Source organism: Mustela erminea, chromosome 2 (assembly GCF_009829155.1).
Source record: "Mustela erminea isolate mMusErm1 chromosome 2, mMusErm1.Pri, whole genome shotgun sequence".
NCBI classification, from domain to species: Eukaryota; Metazoa; Chordata; class Mammalia; order Carnivora; family Mustelidae; genus Mustela; species Mustela erminea.
In genome coordinates this window covers 62,830,356-62,850,888 of record NC_045615.1, presented here as the reverse complement: position 1 = coordinate 62,850,888, position 20,533 = coordinate 62,830,356, and the positions used below count along the sequence as shown (strand labels likewise).

Sequence of the window (20,533 nt, the reverse complement as noted above, 5' to 3'; positions counted from 1 at the left end):
TTTTTTTTATTAAATGATTTTTAATTTATCTCATTTAATCTTCACAACAACCTTGATTTTGTACATTTTGTGATTGAGGAAACACACAGACTAAGATGATGCACTCTGTGAGTGCCAGAACTGAAGTTTGAACTTAGTGCCATTCCAAATGGGATATTTTTCATAGTTTACCTTATTTCTTCTTGTAAACTTTGAGTGTTCTTATTTTTGTTATTTTCTGAATATTCTTAAGAGTTTTTATTTCCTTTTGGACCAAAAAAGGTTTTCATTAAGTAAATAACAAAGAGTATATTTTCCTTTTTTTGTTTTCAATATCCAATTTTTAGTTATACAAAAAGTTGAGGGGACTGGGTGTGATTCTTTTATGGTAGGCAGGAGAGTTATTTAAAATCTTTTATTGTTGATTTTTGGATTTTTTGTATTGTTTACTGGATTTGTTGTCCTCATTTTCTCATGCTTAAAATTTCTTTATGTTCTGTTTATTTTTAATACATAATTTAATATATCTTCATTTTTAAAGTTCATTATTGCTTTACTGTATCTGTAGATTAAAAGATCTCATAGTTCAGGTATTTCTCACTCTTGATGAGCTCTCTGTATGAAATTAACCTTATCAGCTCAACTTTTCACCTCTTTTACATCATTTGTTTCTGAAATCTAGGTAAAATTGAAGTCTAGGCAAGCACATATGACTAGAAACTCTCCCTTGTGTGAGAGTGTACTTTTAGTAAAAAAGAACAGAAGAAACTTCAATTCACAAACCACTTTTTTTTTCTTTTTGCTTAGTAGATCACAATTTGTGACTTTTTTTAGGTTTTAGAAACAAGTGAATTGGTATATACTGAAAAGAAACCAGATTACAGGAAAATATACCAATATCTCTGATAATGGAAAATGATAAGTTACAAAAATTTCTTTTAAAAAATGTGAAGTATTACGATCCTTTATTGTCTACAGGCAGAATGATGGGTTTTGACTAAGATATTTTAGATTAATTTCTTTGCTTTTATAAATTTCTAACTCAAAATTAGTTAAGAAAAACTAAATTAAACTGGAGATTGCTAAACTTGGAAAAGCCAAATTGAGCTTTAAAATTTGTTATTGTATTGCATCATCATTTTTTGTTTTGCCTTATAGCTAGCATTTAATAAAGAAATTTATAAATATTCCAATGGATTTATATAGAACTATGATTACTTATAAATTAACATATCTTTAGTTTTAATATAAAAATTCTCTTAAGAAAACTCCATTTAATATTTGTTAATTAAACTTTCACGTTTGGAAACAGATTTGTTATAAAGTAAATAATGGCTGTATACTACTTGTAGGAAGTATGACACCTTTTATGGAGCTTTAAAAAATAAACTAGGGTGATAAATATTTAGGTAGCTGCTTTTAATTGTACTATAATTTAAATTGTTACTTAATATTGCCAATTATTCCTTTTTAGTTCTTTGAAACTTTAAATTTTATGTATGTCTGATCTTTACTGGTTTTTGTTTTAAATTTTTTCTTTCATTGGTAATCCCCTCGGTCTGCTTTCTCAAAATACCCCAGTTGACCATATGTCACCACCTTTGCAAAACTGCCATTTATCTAGGCCCTTATCATATTTAATCTGTGTGGCTTCTCTGTGTAGCTTATTGCTTGATTTCCTTCTGCTTCTCCCTTTCTACAGTCTTTTACCTACACAACAAAAAGAGCGAGTTTCCTAAAACCCATACTCCTTAGCCCAGAACCCTCTACTGGCCTCTCATCTCAAAAAGGATGGCCCTTAGAGTCCTTTGTGACTGGCCTGTGGCTGCTCCTCTCATTTCCTCTCCTTACACTCTTTCTTCACTCTGCTCTGAACATAGGGCTTTCTTACTGCCTTCCTTAAACATGTGAAGCACACTCATACTTGAGAGTATTGGTACTTCCTGTCTTCCTCTCAGGACTCCTCTTCTAAATATTTGAGTAAGTTGTTCCTACACTTCATCCAAGAATTTGCTAAAATACATTTTATCAGAGGCTGTCCCTGACCTTTCATATCTAAAATCATTTTTGCAGAGATAGATACATAATTGTAGATTTTTATGTCTTTTTCTCATCTTTAAGTATTTTTTTACTCGGGCCTAATTTGACAACAGGTATTTTTTGCAACACACTTTATTGAATTCTTTCAAAACATTCAAATTACTTTTGCAGAAACAGAATCTTTTTTGTACTGTCAAAATCATTGCCTTATATAATATTTTATTGATTCTCAAGATTTTAACTACTGCTACAGCTGGCATGAATGTTTTGGGCATAAACACGCCCGATGCATGATAAAGCTAAAACATACCTGGTACAAGGAAAGTGTGGACTTCATTCCAGAGTTGTCTACCAGACTCAACATACATACCACTATGGACATCAATCAAGAGTATTTTATAGAAGTGTGAAGTCTTCGTTAATAATCCACAGAGCTGATCAAGTAGATCTCAATTAAAAGAGTTTGATTCGTAATTAAAAACAAACTAAATGTTTGGCTTGATTATGTAAAAGAACTCTTCTGGATTATTCTGATTTTATCGTTCTGTTAGTTGATCTTGAAAATAGGTTGTGTAATTGTATGGAGTTCCTGGGTGGCTCAGTGGGTCAAGCATCTGCCTTTGGCTCAGGTCATGATCCCAGGGTCATGGGATTGAGCCCCGCATCGGCCTCTCTGCTCAGCAGGAAGCCTGCTTTTTCCTCTCTCTCTGCTTGCCTTTCTGCCTACTTGTGATCTGTGTCAAATAAATAAATAAAATCTTAAAAAAAAAAAACTTTTATTTGATGTTAACTCCAAGATTAGTAATAAATGACTTCTAGAGAATTACTGTTTTTCTTAACATATATAGTAAAAAAATGCTATCTAATGAAAAATTCTGCAAGTGTGTGAAAGTGATGGTTACACAATATTGTGGTGAGCTCAATAGTAAATTTTATATTGTGTATATTTTACCACAATAAAACTAAAAAGAACATCTACACTTGCATTCTTTTAACATAAGGAAAACCTGTGACAATGTAACTCTACAGTATAGAAGAAAATCAGAGTGTTCAGATTTTGGACATGACAAAGAACTCTATGACATAAGATACAACATAAAATACTAAAAAGGTCTTAATCTTTTTAGAATTCCCTATCTTTAACATCTTCCATTACTTAGAAGTATGTATTGGAAAGCAGTGTGTATTGACTGTGATTAATAGAGTAAGTGTGCCCTGTATTCAGTTTCAAGTAATTGTTTTTTTCTCTTAGTTGTAATATTTCTGCTGTTTGCCCCAGAATTACTTGAGATAGATGTGTCGCCCATTGATGTATTTTAAAATGTTAAATTTGATTGCCTTAAGGTAGCACACTCAGGTTTTCATTTGCTGTGGTTTCTGCCATTCTTACGCTGTCTGCCTTACCGCACTCATTTCACTTACATGAAACATCTGGCTTCTGGAGACATAATGTAACTATTACAAAACCTTGATGAAACAGGCAAAAGGCAAGCACAGCAAACACAAGCATAATTCCTAACTCATGCCTGCAAAATGCTTACCTTTCCTTATCATGCCTGTGAATGGAGATTCCCACGAGACTTGGATGAGCAGGTCTGAAACCAGTGGTCTTTGAATCATCCCAATGCATTGTGTCATCTATATTTAGTAATAAGTTTCTCATTTTTCAAACGCTGTCATGGCTATAATATTGTGCATAAAGGGCTATGATAAATTTCCCCTAAGTCAAAGTCTGGTGGAGAGTACAGATTGCTAGTTTTACCTAGTTATTCCTCATATTTTATTTAATTAATATTTATTGGGAAGGATACATTCTTTGGAGACCTCTTTTGGAGAAGGGTCTGTTATTAATATAGTAATATTTCCAATTATTTAAATGAATGTCCTCAAAATGTGATGGTTGAGCTGTTCTTGTGGTAATAGAACTTAAATCCTGGAAATCATTACAGAATTTGAAATGAAAAAAACTGAACCATCCAGATATCACTCTGTTTAAAATTGCCATATGCATTCTCTTTTGTACTCTGCTTTATTTTTTCTTCATCAGACTTGTACCACTAAACATTGTATATTTGTCTCTCTGTTTGTTGTCTGTCTCTTCCTACTATATAAACCATGAGTGTAGGGACTTAATTCTGTTTACTGTTCTACTTTACTGCTTAGAACAATGTCTGACACAGAATGAGAAACTTAAGTATTTGGTGTGTAAGTGTGTAAAACCCTTCTTATCTCACTTTAGTGTATCCTCTTCCGGGGACTGCCCTCTCCATTTTATCTTCAGTTGTCCTTTAGCTTAATATTTCCAAAACACAGATCCTGATGTAAATGATCTTACTCTTAAGCCCTTTTGCCTACAAAATGACATCAGTCCTTAAGCATATCTCACTACATTGCTGTTAGTTCTCTTTGCTTTAATTAGACCTCTGAGCTCCTTGAGGAAAAAAACTTTGTTGTCTTCATCTGCTTATCCCCACCCCCCCCACCCCCATGCCTGCCATACTATATGAAGGTGCTTAAGAAATGTTGTAGAGTGAAGGAGTAGTTTTACATGTGAAAAGAATCTCCAGTCCAGAGGTAGTATGGTACATGTTAATGATTATGCTGAAAGTTAGCCCCAGAGGTAGATTCCCTTAGTCCAGTGTTTTACCACTAATGAGAATGGATTTCAGCTTTTAACAAAAAGCATTTTGTTTCTTCACTTGCAGATATTGATGATGTTAAGAAATACAAACCAGGTTACTTGGAAGCTACGCTTAATTGGTTTAGATTTTATAAGGTGCCAGAAGGAAAACCTGAAAACCAGTTTGCTTTTAATGGAGAATTCAAAAACAAGGTGAAAATGATAATCTTTATTTGAAAACGGACCTTGTGATACTTGTACAATACTTCTTTCAGTTTGGGGCATTGCTTATGTGAATATTTTTATGTAACATGGTAACAAAAGCGCTTTATATTGACTTCAATATTTAAGGACATTTTATCATATATATTTAAGAGGATTTTTTTTTCAGGAGATCTAAGTGAATTAATAAGCTTTGATACATATATATATTCATCTCTTTATCTATTGACAACTCCCTCATCTCAGAAAATGAAGGATTTCCATGGTTAGTCTAACTCTGCAAACTGTGTATGAAGAAGCTTCCATTTCCTATCCCGGAGAGGAGAAAGTTATTTACTTTACTTACTGTAAATCCAAAGGGGCGTCCCTCTTAAGAGTTCAGTCTACCATGACTGACTTTTGAATTATTTTACTGTCATAGGATTTTTCTATTAGAATTCCACAGAGTTACCATGAAGTTTGTCTGATACGACACAAATGGAGAAAATGAACCAAAGACATGAAGTCTTAAGTCATGGAATATTTTTTTAAAGTTATCACCATTATTTAAATTACACATACACCAACACTTATGTGGGTACTAATAAGTAAAGTATATGTAAAATAAACAATGTGAATGGAAACTTAAAAATTATAATAAATATCTTGCTATATAAGAATTTATTGCTTGACCTAGTATTTTTGAAGAGGTGCATTCAAAGAATCCTTAGGATCTTGAGCACTTTGTCTAAGACTTAGTAAATGTAGATATAAAATCTGTTTTCAAATAGATACTTTCTTTTCTTTTTTTTTTTTTAAGATTTTATTTATTTATTTGACAGAGATCACAAGTAGGCAGAGAGGCAGGCAGAGAGAGGGGGAAGCAGCAAGCAGCAGAGAGCCCAGTGCGGGGCTGGATCCCATGACCTGAGCAGAAGGCAGAGGCTTAACACTAAGCCACCTAGGTGCCCTGATACTCTTTCTTAAAAAAAAAAAAAAAAAATTTAAAAATTTGTAAGATAAATTATTTTTTTGTTTTTTTTCCTGTAAAAAATTTTATATTTTATATTTTTCATTTGAACTTTTGTGGCTCCTTATTGCCTCAGGGTAAAATTGCTAAATCATGAATTTATAGAATGAGGTAATTTGGGGTGGGTTTTTTTGGTTGTTGTTTTGTCTTACTTTGTTTTCTTTTGCTTGATTTTGATAAATACTAATTTTTTTCTGAGTGAAGACTAGGTCAAATATACAACCTGATTTTGAAGCATAATATCTTATTCATTGCTTTTTACCACTTCTGTATAAAATATAGTGCCTTACTCAGGAAAATTAAATTGTATCTCTTCACCATGTTTTTTTTTTACTATTATGTTATGTTAGTCACCATACAGTACTTAATAGTTCCCCATATAGTTTTCCATGATTCATTGTTTGCCTGTAACACCCAGTGCTCATTGTAATGTGTGCCCTCCTTAATCCCCATCACTAGGCTAACCCATCCCCCTACCCTGCTTCTGTCTGAAACCCTCAGTTTGTTTCCCGGAGTCCAGAGTCGCTCATGGCTTGTCTCCCCCTCCAATTCCCCCCCTTCATTTTTCCCTTCTGATGTCCTCCATGCTATTCTTTGTGTCCCACATAGAAGTGAAACCATATTTGAAAAGATGACACCATGTTTGAAAACGATTTTTCCTGCCAACTCCTTTAAGCAGGTGGAAAAGTGATTCTAAATAATCATAATTATCTGAATGATTTGGTTAAAAATTTTTCTTTGTATTATCTGGACAATAAATTGACTTTTTTGTCCCAGATCTTAAGTGGAACTCCCCGGTACCGTCTCTTTGGGCCATACTCCTGTATCTCAGGCAACAATAGAGCTGAAAGAACTTTTATTTTTCCCCCCAGAAGTACATTTCTCATTATTACATCTTGGTTCCCAAGATTTTTTATTTTCTTCATTTCTTACCATAATGTGTTTAGTTGTCATAGAAAGAGAAAGGAGGTAGTATGAATTAGTTAATATATAAGGACCCTCCTTAAGGAAAATTAGCAACATTAAGAGGAGAAAAATGAAATTTGCTGCTTTGGAATAACAAAGCAAGTGTTCCTTTAGATAGTCTTCTAGATACGGATCTAGCAAGAGGTATATATTGTTGATTTTGCATTTTGGGCCACAGTAGGAATTTATACTAAGAAAAAATTTGAGAATGTTTAAGAGGCTTACTACTTTTAGACCGTGAATATTCTAAAATGATTATACAGTTAGACTGCAGTTTTGATGTTGATGGAATTAATAGGTATATGCTTACTTACAGGCAAGGGGCTAGACTAAGCATTTTGCATACAACTTGTTTATCCTTTCAGCAGCTGGTTAATTTAAATCAGGTGTTGGCAACTTTTTCTGTAAAGCACCAGGTAGTAATATTTTAGATTTTGTAGGCTATTTGGTTTCTGTCACAACTTCTCACCTCTGCCATTGTGGTGCTAAAGCAGTCATAGGCCATGTCACAAATGAATGGGCATGACTATGTTCACTAAAACTTTATTTACAAAAACCCGTGGTGAGCTAGATTTGGCCTTTTTGGGCCTAGTTTACCAACCCCCCAATTACATTATCTCAATTACCTTCTACTTAACAGATGAAGAAGTTGAGAGTTAGATAAAGTAACTTGCTCAAAAGTCACACAGCTGATAAATAAGGATGCCAGAATTATACTCAGGTTTGCCTGACTCCAGAGCTCGTATTCTTAAAAATAAGCTGTCATAGTGAGAATAGTTCCATGTTAGTATAATGATGTGATCTTTATGTCTGTTTTTGGTTTGAAATAGGCTTTTGCTCTTGAAGTTATTAAATCTACTCATGAATGTTGGAAAACATTGCTTATGAAGAAGTGTGATGGAGGGGCTATAAGTTGGTAAGAATTCATCTTTTCTATGTAATGTTATTTTATTATTAATGGTACTAAACAGCTATATTATACTAGTCAGATAAAAAAGGAGAGTTGGATTTTTTTTTTTTTTTCATTTAAAAAATGCTTATGGAGCACCCATTTGGAAAGCAGTACCAAGTGCTGGACACTATCAAAGTAGGAATTGACATGGTCCTTTTCTCAGATTTATAGTTTAGTGGGGGATTCTGTTGAGTAAATAGGCATTTTAATTATAATACGTTGTGATGTATGCAAAGATGGGATTAAAAAAGTGATTTTTCAATATGCAAATAGTTATTTTGTTTATGTGTGACTACTACATCATTTCTTGGTGAAATAGTAATAAGCCTTTTTATCTAACATGATCTGGGTCACTAGCTGATTGATGAAAGGGAATCAAACGATAGTAACATACATAACTCATTTTTTCCTATTTTAAAACATTTAAACATACATTTATTTATTCCTCTTTGGATATAGGGCTAAGACCTTTTCTGTATATGTTCCAAATAAGTTATATATATTCTAACATAATATAGAATAGAAAACCACGATAAGATCCTCTAATCCTTAAACTCCTTACAGTTAAGAACTCTTAAAGATTCTTGGGTTCTGTTTCCTAAACCTTTTTTTACAGTTTTCATACCCACACTACTTTGACACCAGTTATTATAGTGAGTTACCTTTATTGAGGCTTTTTAGCCTTTGTAGTTCTAGAGCCTGCTTAGTGTTTATAGAATCTGTTCTTTTTCCATACTCCCTTCTTTGATGAGCATAATTACCACTTAAATTATGAAATAGTAACAAGGGCAACTCACATCAACAGGTTTAGAAAAAAAAAAAAAACAGTGGGCTCTTGATAAGTCTAACTGTAGGAAGCAAACACAGATAGTCATTTTAGAGAGTAGAATGGCACCCAACTTCATTGTCCCCTTCTCGGAATCAGGAGAAATTCAGAAGTTATTCACTCTTCAACAAATACTGATTTGAAGGTCTTCTGCCAGGGACTCTGCTGATACTAGGATTATTGGTGTGACTATAATAAAAAGAATCCCTGCCCTTCTGGAGCATGAAGTCTGGGAATCAATAGAAGTGTTAAAGCTATCATTATAATAGGGGTGCCTGGGTAGCTTAGTCGGTTCAGTGTACAACTCTTAATTTCACGTCAGGTCATGATCTCAGGGTTGTGAGATCAAACCCCTTGTCAGGCTCTGTGCTGAGCATGGAGCATCCTTGAGACTCTCTGTCTCCCTCTCCCCCTATTCCCTGCTCACATACTCTTTCTCTTAAAAAAAAAAAAAAAAAAAAAAAAGGATGAAATCATTAGAGTAATCAGGTGGAATAAATAATTAGTCTAAAGAAGTAGTTTATCCATGTCATAGAGAGGCTCATCTTGCCTATAACACAAATGCATGGGCATTATACTTCTCTTGTAAGTTCAAGTAACATTGTCAGTTCACTAATCTCCTTATCTCCTTTCTTCTTATGTCTTATGCAGACCACTCTTTTTTAGCATAATCTTAAAATTGACTTGTTTCTACTTTAATTAATACAGTTTATTAACAAAACTGGGTATAACTGAATGCCTTCTGGTCCTGACTATCCTAGTAATTAGTAGACCTAGGTATCCTTCATGATATTCTGAGATATTCTAAGTGAGATACTCATGTGGTGAGCTCCTCTAAAAAGGAGTCTCTCAGTGTCCAGAGAAGTATTTGCTTGCTGTTTGCTTTCATCTCCTTCCTTAATGGTACTTTCTGAAAAGCTTTTGCAGTCCATGTTTTCCAGGTTCCTCAGCTACACAGCTAGAGGCTGTTGATTTGGTTCGCTTTTCTATAGCTTGATGTCATTCCTTCCATGCTGAGTGTAATTATCTTTACTCTGAGGGTAACTTCATTTGTACTCTCTGGAGTCATTTTTCTGTAGTCTCCTAGGTAATGATAAGGATTATGTTAACAGTAAGAATTGTCATTTATTGAACTTTGTGCTATTTTTGGGGTTCAAAGTGTTTAGTATGTGTTATCTTAATTAATAGTCAACAAGAATTCTGTAAGATATGTATCATTGTCTCCATTTTACTCATGAGGAAATTGACAGCACAGAGAGATTAAGTAATCTAAGGTCACACTGAGTAGTAAAGCCAGGTTTTAAGCCAGATTCCAAATGTACTCTTACCTCTGTCTTTTCAAGGAAATACAACTAAATAATTTTTTAGCTTAAGAATTTTCAGGACATAGATTTCTGGGCATAAATTTTATGCATCTAGATACTGTAAAGTCAGAATCTTCAAATTTTAACTCGTTTTGTCCATTATTTTCTTATTTTTATCACTACTTGATTTGTAAAAATATATTCACAATAGTAAAGTTTTTATTCCCTTTGTCTTAGTAAATTTCTTCTTTCTCTTTATTCCTTAAAATATACACTGTTACTGATTAATGACCCTCCGCCCCATTCCTTTTTAGCCTATTTTCCCTACTCAGTTGAGTTTAGGTCCACATTTTTTTTTTTTTTAATCACAACATTTCTCTCAAATCACATATAGTATGTTATATTTACCTAGGAAAACTGGAAAATTCAGGTGCACTGTCTCCTTCTTTAAACCCAGTGAATTAGGCTGAGGAGTAGGGTCTAAGCATCTGTGTTTTAAAGCTTCGTACGTAAGTGCCTCTGATAAGCCTCTCTGCTCAAGAACCACAAAGTCCCAACTTCTCAGAGAAGAATAAACAAGACCTTCTAGGATTTGGCCCCTGCTACCTGTCTGGCCTCATTTTCCATCACTTCTGACCTTGTCATGTTGCAACAACGTAGAAACACTTGTTACTCCACAAACACCATGCTCTGATTGACCTCCAGTCCATCATGCTGTTTCCTTTGCCACTATTTTCTTCTCATTTCTTTCTCTTTTTTTTAAATTAACATATAATGTATTATTTGCTTCAGGGGTACAGGTCTGTGAATTATCAGTCTTAACAATTATCTCTTAACAATTCACAGCACCCACCATAGCACATACCCTCCCCAGTGTCCATCACCCAGTCACCCTATCCCTCCCGCTCCACCTCCCAGCAACCCTCAATTTGTTTGCTGAGATTTGGTTTGTCTCCCTCCCCAGTACCATTTTGTTTCAGTTTTACCCTCCCTACCCTCCACAACCTCCTGCCCTGCCTCTCAAATTCCTTACATCAGGGAGATCAAATGATAATTATCTTTCTCTGTTTGACTTATTTCACTTACCTTCTAGTTCCATCCATCTCATTGCAAATGGCAAGATTTTGTGGGTTTTTGGATGGCTGCATAGTATTTCACTGCCTATATATACACACATCTTATTTATCCATTTATCTGTTAATGGACATTTAGGTTCTTTCCATAGTATGGCTATTGTGGAGATTGCTGCTATAAACATTTGGATGCACATGTCTCTTGGGATCACTACATTTGTATCTCTAGGGTAAATACCCAGTAGTGTGATTGCTGGGTTATAGGGTAGCCCTATTTTCAACTTTTTGAGGAACCTCCATACTGTTTCCCAGAGTGGCTGCACCAGCTTGCATTCCCACCAACAGTGTAGGAGGGGTCCCCTTTCTCCACATCCTCACCAACACCTGTAATTTTTAGCCATTTGACTGGTGTGAGGTGGTGTCTCACTGTGGTTTTGATTGGTATTTCCCTGATGCTGAGTGATATTAAGCACTTTTTCATGTGTCTGTTGGCCATTTGGATGTCTTCTTTGCAGAAATTTCTGTTCATGTCTTCTGCCCATTTCTTGATTGGACTATTTGTTCTTTTCATGTTGAGTTTAATAAGTTCCTTATAGATTTTTGATACTAGCCCTTTACCTGATATGTCATTTGCAAATATCTTCTCCCATTCTTGTCAGTTGTCTTTTGGCTTTGTTGACTGTTTCCTTTGCTGTGCAAAAGGTTTTGATCTTGATGAAGTCTCAGTTCATTTTTGTCCTTGCTTCCCTTACGTTTGGCAATGTTTCTAGGAAGAAGTTGCTGCAGCTGAGGTCAAAGAGTTTGCTGCTTGTGTTCTCCTCAAGGATTTTGATGGATTCCTTTCTCTTATTGAGGTCCTTCCAACCATTTTGAGTCTGTTTTTGTGTGTGGTGTAAGGAAATGGTCCAGTTTCATTCTTCTGCATGTGTCTGTGTAATTTTCCCAGCACCATTTATTGAAGAGACTGTCTTTTTTCCATTGGACATTCTTTGCTGCTTTGTCGAATATTAGATGACCATAGAGTTGAGGGTCTTTTTCTGGGCTCTCTATTCTGTTCCATTGATCTATGTGTCTGTTTTTATGCCCGTACCATACTGTCTTGATAATGACACCTTTGTAATAGAGCTTGAAGTCCGGGATTGGGATGCTACCAACTTTGGTTTTCTTTTTTAACGTTCCTCTGGCCATTTGGGGTCTTTTCTGGGGTTCCACATAGATTTTAGGATTATTTGTTCCATTTCTTTGAAAAACATTGATGGTATTTTGATAAGGATTGCATTAAACGTGTAGATTGCTTTAGGTAGCACAGATATTGTCACAATATTTGTGCTTCCAGTCCATGAGCGTGGAACGTTTTTCCATTTCTTTGTGTCTTTCTCCATTTATTTCATGAGTACTTTCTAGTTTTCTGAGTACAGATTCTTTGCCTCTTTGGTTAGGTTTATTCCTAGGTATATTACGGTTTTGGGTGCACTTGTAAATGGGATTGACTCCTTAATTTCTCTTTCTTCTGTCTTGCTGTTGGTGTATAGAAATGCAACTGATGTCTGTGCATTGATTTTATATCCTAACACTTCACTGAATTCTACGAGTTCTAGCAGTTTTGGAGTGGAGTCTTGAATTTTCCACATAAAGTATCATATCATCTGCAAAGAGTGAGAGATTGACTTCTTGGCCGATTCGGATTCTCATTTCTTGAACTAGCTAACTTACTCCTCTTTTTGAGACTTGGTTTTGACTTTTTACTTTCTATAGGAAGCTTTCCTTCAGATGAGCTGGCATTCGAGGACACTACATTCCCTGTTCCCTGTGAGCTTCTGTCATTGCATTTATAGTTACTGCTTGGTTTATGAATTTGTCTCCTCTTCTGGAACATAAGGTCCTCAAAAGCAGATAAATAAAGATACCTTATTCATCTTTATGTTCCTTATGCCTGACATGTAATACCTGTTGGAGTAAATTGTTTACTGATATTTTAAAACCAACAGGTAGTTGTTGTTTTTCAAATCTGGTTCTGACTCTTCTGCTTCCAGGATCCCTGCATGAATTAAATTCTGTAACTGATACTTTGAATAGTCTTCTTTGTTTTATTTTTATTCTTTTTTTCCATTGCTTAGTACTTACTACTAAGAAAGCTATATATTCTTTTACTACTTTTTCTACTTTCCTACTTTATACTACTACTTTTACTACTATTCTTTACTACTGAGAAAGCTACATATTCTTTTAACAGAGATAATTTGATTATTTTTATTCTTCCATAAAGTAACTTTCTCCTGTGTTGTAGGAGAAATAGTTTTGCCATTTAAGCTTTACTCTTCAGCCCCTCTTAGTCTTTCTTCCACCATGGCTTATTTATCTAATTTTTAAGAAATCAGAGATGTACTGTTTATTTTGCTAGTTTATTTTATTTTACCACTATTTATCCTGACCCATCTATTTTCCAGATTTTTCAATTTTTTCATGTTTTGATTCCCAGATGCACTTCTAGAGCATCTGAATTTTTTTAATTTAATTTTTAATTCAGTTTTACTTAAATTCAGTTACTTGTCATTTATTCATAAGTTGTTTTATGTTACTTTATATTACAACTACTTTCTTATTTAATGTACTCTATATAGTACTGTCAGAATTATCTTTGACAGATACACATGTGATTGTCATTTTTTTGCTTAAAAACTTCTTGTGGCTTCCTTTGATCTTGAATATAATCCAGCTCTTCTGTATATTAAACAGCAGGTCCAGACCTACTTTTCCAGCCTCATGTTCTGTCCCCTCCTATCTCATTGTCTTTCCTCCATGAATACATGCTCATTCTTCAAGAAGCAGTTCTGCAATGAACTTTTATTTCTTTTGAGCAGATTACCCGTGCTCTCAGGTCATTGCTATACACTCCTCTGTGTAGAACTTGGTATGTTTTATTATTTTTTTCAAAGATTTTATTTATTTATTTGACAGAGATCACAAGTAGGCAGAGAGACAGGCAGAGAGAGAGGGGGAAGCAGGCTCCCTGCTGAGCAGAAAGCCCCACGTGGGGCTCTATTCCAGGATCCTGGGATCATGACCTGAGCTGAAGGCAGAGGCTTCACCCACTGAGCCACCCAGGAACCACTGTTTGATTCTTTTTTTTACGCTTTGAGTTTGTATCTCAGCACTTAGTGACAGGACTTGACACATAGTAGGTAATTTACACATGCTCACTGAATAACTCCAAGTATTACAGATATACAGATATGTTCTTCCAAATAGTGTAGGTCTTAAAATTGTTTCTTTTTACCTTTCTAGTGGAAGGTGTGTTTGATCTATGTATGTAGAGCTCCAGTTCTTTTAGCTTTCTATAGATTTACTTCGGTGTCAGTTTTCTTCTGTAAACTCTTGAGGTTATGGTCCAAAATCATTATCATTCTTAGCTCTTTAAATGTTTTCTCTTCTTTTTTCTTGACTACTTTGCTTTAGAATGAAAAGTCTTGGCAAATCTGTATCCTGGACACTGTCTTTGAGGAGTCTAATGAGTGTGAGCCTTTGTCTGTTTTGAGATTGTGTGGAAGAAAATAATTTTCTCTTTACAAAAATGTTCCATATTGCTTGCCTTGTAAATTTCATCTTCTATATGTCTATTTATTATTTGCAGGTATCTTTTTATATAGTCAGTCATTTTGTACTATTATGTATCTATTAACGCACCTTTTTACTATTTTTGATTGAAGTTTGGTTTGTCATCCGCGGCATTTTGGGTATTGCTGATCATCTGATGTCATGTCTGCTTATTTTGGTTAGCAAGATTGTGTATAGACTATATAATGTTTGTAAATTTAGAACAAAATATTTAATATCATATTATAAAAAGGAAAGCAGCAGTCTCCTTAGTCCTTATTTTAAATCTCATTTATTACAGACACCTTCATCTGAGTCATTCCTTCCTTTAAAAGATTATACTGCTTCTTCTTTCGCAGGCCATAATTGTAGTTTAAGACTAAAGAGAATGCCTAAGTATTAGAAACTCCACAGGGGTTCAGTGGTTCAGTATTATATCACCAGCATCTAAACATTTCCCTAACATTTAGTATAAGAATAATTTTTGAACCAGTAAATATGAATCAGTATTAGCTATTTTTACATAAGGGCAATTTACAGAAAATAAAAATGTTTCTGATAACATGCCTTCAAACTTTCAAAGTACATTAAATCCGGAGGGAAATATATTACAACCCAGATTGTATACTTTATTAACTAAAAGGATGTCAGTGAGGAAGTTGGCACTGTTTTTCGCTAATGGTAGTAGAAGAGCCTGTTGGAGAAAAAGTAAGAGGCTTCGTGATCTCTCATCTTTATATTGGTGTACCTTATAAGAATCTCTTAAGTCTATTTGTATATACCTTCCATTTCATTCTTGAAACAGCCGTACACATAATTTGTCCAACATGAAAATGGCAGAATCTCTTGGCTTTCCTCAGTTCCATTGGTTACTTGTCAAGATATTTTACTGGGGCTATTAAAAAGTTACTCAGAATTTTAAAAATTTACATTGTTGGCTTTAATATTGACTCTTTTCTACCATTTCTGTTGATGGTTTGCTTTGTTGTAGCAGCAGAGGGTTACTTTAGAAATAGGTTATCAGATTTAACATAAAATCCTGGATATCCAGTTAAATCTAAATTTTAGAGCGATACATCTTTTAAAAATAAATGTCTCATGCAATATTTGAGACATACTAAAAAATAGTTTGATCTTATTTGAAATTCAAATTTAATTGGGTATTCTGGATTTTATCTGGCAGCCCTGGTTAGAGAAGATTCCCCTGTTTCTTACCATCATTTTCCCAGAATTTCCAAGGTATGTTTTACTTAGGTTTAGTTGTAATGTTAAAAACATTGTAACTAGCATATTTAGCATACCCCGTGCTTTCTTCAGAGGACTAGGACTTAAGACTTTGCAGTGTCTAGTTTTTTGCCCTGTTCTTTTAAAAATGTAGTTTTGACATTCTTTAGGAAACATTTGACTTATACGGCCTTACCTTTTTCAGTTTTTAGCGTACTTAAGTATGGGCTGTGGAGAAGAGAATACAAAATAGTCTTAAAGATAATGCCAACTTGCATCAGATTTTATTCATGCCAAGAATGAAAATAAATCCCACATTGTGAGTCTGGATAGAAAGCAGAACAGCCACTTAACAGTAATTGCTGTATACCCAATGTCTGATTACAGACAGATGTAATTACAAAGATAAATAACTAGACAGATCTTTTTATCCATATATCCCAAAATTTCACAAAAATCATTATGAAAGTGCATTTGATAATATATATCTCTCAGGCCCACTTGGAGGGCAAGTATGTGTGTGTGTTTCATCTTCTTTAGGGATCTGCTAATTACTTTCCCTTTCGTTTTAACTCCTCCACTGCCTCTTTCTGTATCCATTTTAATCTAATTTCTTTGATGAAATTTTTAAAAATCATTCTTAGTATCTTTGGGAGGAATGATGCCTCTGCTTCCCTCCAGGAGATAGGAAATACACAGTGGGAAACATGCTTAAGGGGATAGCCTACCATTCCCCGTTATGTGGGAAGGCCTTGACCGTGGAAGGGGCTCCTCTCTATGCCTCCCTGAGCTTCCCTCCCCGGAAGAAGACTGAGTTTTCTATTCATGTGCCTTCCTCTCACCACCCTTAGCTTAGCCTTCCATACCTAGATGAGGGATTCCATAGCATCTTTCACTGGCCAGTTGTAGTGTTTATCACCTCACCTAGATGAAGATTCTTCCTTATAGTCATCATTCCATGTGTCAGGTTTGGTTTTTCTCACTAAAGTACAAGTATAGTTGTGTTGTACAGTCTTTTATATACCAGGAGATTATTTAGATTTGTATACTATTATTTAAATTTAAAAAAAAATTGAGAATGCATAGTGCTATGGAACACTATGTTTATAACTGCCTGAAAGAATGTGCAAATATCTCAGTTTATATTCATTAGGTCCTTTTTCACTGGCTGGAAATAAATTACTGGAATTCTGCATTCAGTGTAGAGTATTTGGAATTGGTTTTCTTTTTTAGTAATTGCTTCTTTTTTATCCCAATTAATAATAACATTGTCTTTTCCTCTCCAGCACAAATGTGCAGGTATGTGACAGCCCTTTCCATTGCACTCAGGAGGAAGCAAGATCAATAGTTGAACTGGTAAGGGGCAAATACTCAAAGCATCCTTTAACCTTACAAACTTCATGGGGAAATCTAGCAGAAATTCTGAAAAAATCTAGCAATGAAATGTACCAAGTATTTTGAGAAGGACAGTTAAAAAACAACATTAGAATCTATTCTTTTTTAATCTGGAGAATTGAAAGTCTTTTAGTTGAATTTTTAAATTCTGTTTTCTGAAGTACATTAACCACATTGGGGCAGCTGGGTGGCTCAGGCAGTTTAAGTGTCTGACTCTTGCCTTCAGCTCAGGTCATGATCTCCTGGTTGTGGCTCTGTGCTCAGCAGGGAGTCTGCTTGAGGATTCTCTCTCCCTCTGGCCATCCCCCCAGTCATGTTCTCTCTTTCTTTCTGTCAAAAAAAATTTAAAAAATAAGGTACGTTAACCACTTACTTCATATGAAGCTACTTTTCTTAATATCACCAATTCATTGTTTATATGCATTTACTCTCCTGGTACTGTCCTGTTCCCATGAGTGACCTACCATCCAGTGGTATGATTGGCTGCTTGTGCATGTGCATTTTGGCTCAAGAAAAATGAAAGAAAACTATTTCTCCTTTTTTTTCCCATTTAGTTGGGCTGTCTAGCAAGCTTTCCTGCTAGCTAATGATATTCTTCGATTTTTATATATCTTAGTGATAAGGCTGCCCTGAGGCAACTGAATTTTTTAGGAAATTAATGCTTGATTTGGAAACCACTAAATAAGAAAATTCATATTCAGATAACCAGGTAATGTTGCTATATAAAGTGTGTTCAGGAGCTGTCATAGGCTAGAAATCCCATTTATAAATTAAGTTTTTCTTTTTAATCTTAAACCGATTATGAGATTGAAGCTAGTGAATTTAGACCTTTACTTCAGGAACAATAAAAGTGTTTTTGCACTAAGGCTGCTTTGAATTTCTTCCCCCACTAATTCACCAGCTGTTGAATTAGTACCTGCTGGGTTTGTTAAGATTCTAGGTACTAGGGATGCAGTATTAAAGAAAAGACAAGAAAAACCTCTACCCTTATGTAGTTAACATTGTAGTTGGGGAAATGGATAATAAATAAATACGTGATAAATATATACAGCTGATCCTGAACAATGCAGGGGGTGTGGGTTGCTGATTCCCCTGCATAGTCAAAAATCCATGCATAACTTTTGATTCCCAAAAACTTAACTACTAACATCCTACTACTGACCAGAAGCCTTACTGATAACACAAATAGTTAACACATGCTTTGTATGTTATATGAATTATATATTGTGTTATTACAATAAAGTAATCTAGGGAAAAGAAAGAGTTACTAAGAAAATCATATGGAAAATACATTTATGGTATTGTACTATATTTATTGAAAAAAATCCACTTACAAGTGGACTTGTTCAAACCCCTATTGTTCAAGGATGAACCGCAGTGTGTCTGAGTGCAATAAAGGCTAGTATGAAAAATGAGCGGGGCAGAGGGGATGAAGTGCCAGGAGTGGGATTAAAGTTGTAGCTATTAAAAAGGGGTTAGGGGTAGCCTCGCTAGGAGAAGACTGACATGAGTCAAGATTTGTAGAAGGTAAGAGTATTAGCCAAGTAGCCATCTGGAGGAAAAGCATCCCAGGCCACAGTCCGAAAGGCCGTGAGACAAGAGGATTCCTGACATTTCAAGAAATACCCCAGGTATCACAGTGATGGGTAGAGTAGAAGGAGACTAGGGGAGACAGGAGGAGGTAAGATCAGAAATGTTTGGATCTGGATGTGGAAGCTGTGGCAAATTATTATGAAAGACCTTGTAAAATAGTCTGTAAAGACTGTCTTAAGAAATTTGTTTCTTATTCTGAATGAGATATGGAACCACTAGCTAGTTTTAAGTGGAGGAATAATGTGAATTGACTTAGATTTTTCAAGATCACTCTGGCTGCATTGGTGAAGACAGATTATAGGAGGTACGGAAGATCAGGGAAGCCATTATTAGTAATGCAGGGTACAGTATCAGTTTATTTTCCCCATGTTTTCAGTTTTGTATATATGCGTAGGTTATATTCTGAACTTAGTTCTCATCAACATTTATAATTACTTCCTTAAGGAGAAAAATAAAGGAAAACAAAAAACGTTTTATCTTTGTCCAAGTAGTCTCTCTCTCAAATTAAGATTTTTAGTTTGGGATTTATAAATAATAGGTATAGTAGATTCTTGTCTTAAAATTAACTAGGAGATTAAAGTTTCTATCTTATATCCTGTTTTTTATTTGTCTCCTATCATGTTAGTAGGAAAATAATCCTCTTGGAAAAAAGAATAATTGGAGGCTATGGATGTGATTTAGGTAGATCTGAGTAATAAGATTAGAGCAGAAACCCTAACATCCAGGCTTAATTACATGGTATGGTAGCTTTGTTGTGCTTCATAATGAAGAAGGTGCTAAACTGAATTTTCACTGAGAATACCACAGAAAATCCAAATGCAGAGAAATGAGTCTGCCTTCACTACTTCTAATGGAGCATATTGTATATGGGATTTCAGCATTAAGAATGTGTAAGTCAGAGAACTGATCTTTTAGCATCTAGTGATTCCAACCCAGCTTAGATACTACTTTCTTGGGAAATTTTTATTAACTTGTCATAACAGAATTCTTTGTAGTTGGAGTATTCTGACTTGGCATTTCATCTTTTCAGAACCACACTGAGATGTTTGAATCAAAACTATTCTGGTCTATATTCCCAGATCTCCCTGTTTTGCTGTATACTGAGCATTGCATTGATGTCAAAGTGCTATTAGTTTTTGTTTGTCCTTTGGTTACTCAAAATAACTTAAGACATTGAAGTTACCTATCAGACTTGTTCACATTCTGACCACATCAATCCTGGGATTATGTGGAATCAAATTACAACCTCAGAGTTTATTAGTGGGCTTATTAGAATGACTGAACACATTCTAACAAGTTTAATTGACAAGATCTATATTGATAGAATGCTCAGGACGAGTTGATTAGGTGAGATTTTTGGATAAATTAACTGCTTCGGCGAATGGATACTTTCAAATACAAAAAGAAAAGACATGGATTAATTAATAGAACTGTTGCAGGAAGCTTATATTCCTGAATATGTATTGATCAAAGCACAATTAAGTCTAAGTAGCACTGAGATAAAAATCTTAACCAATTACCTGACAATATGTACAGGTCAAGTAGGAAGAATATTGTCATTATAACCAAGACAAAATAAAAGCCAACAGCCTGATGAGTATTATTTGGAAGTATCTGAGAAAGAAAACAGAAAATAGCTACAGAAGTGATTTGTCATGCATAGGTCAGATCTTAAAAAGGATAGTAGATCTGAAGAAGATAAGGAGAATCGAAATGATCAAAAGAATTAGGAGAAT

The 20,533-nt window shown here is 34.7% G+C and overlaps 1 protein-coding gene across 2 annotated transcripts in view; it reads left to right on the top strand.

The window, feature by feature from the left end:
* Positions 1-20,533, top strand: part of PPA2 (inorganic pyrophosphatase 2) — an 87,192-nt gene that overhangs the window by 52,868 nt on the left and 13,791 nt on the right. For both annotated transcript variants that reach the window (XM_032333059.1, XM_032333058.1), the window contains 3 exons: positions 4,725-4,852; positions 7,667-7,752; positions 17,096-17,165. In XM_032333059.1, the coding sequence (XP_032188950.1) occupies positions 4,725-4,852; positions 7,667-7,752; positions 17,096-17,165 (284 nt within the window). The remainder of the gene's footprint in view (positions 1-4,724; positions 4,853-7,666; positions 7,753-17,095; positions 17,166-20,533) is intronic.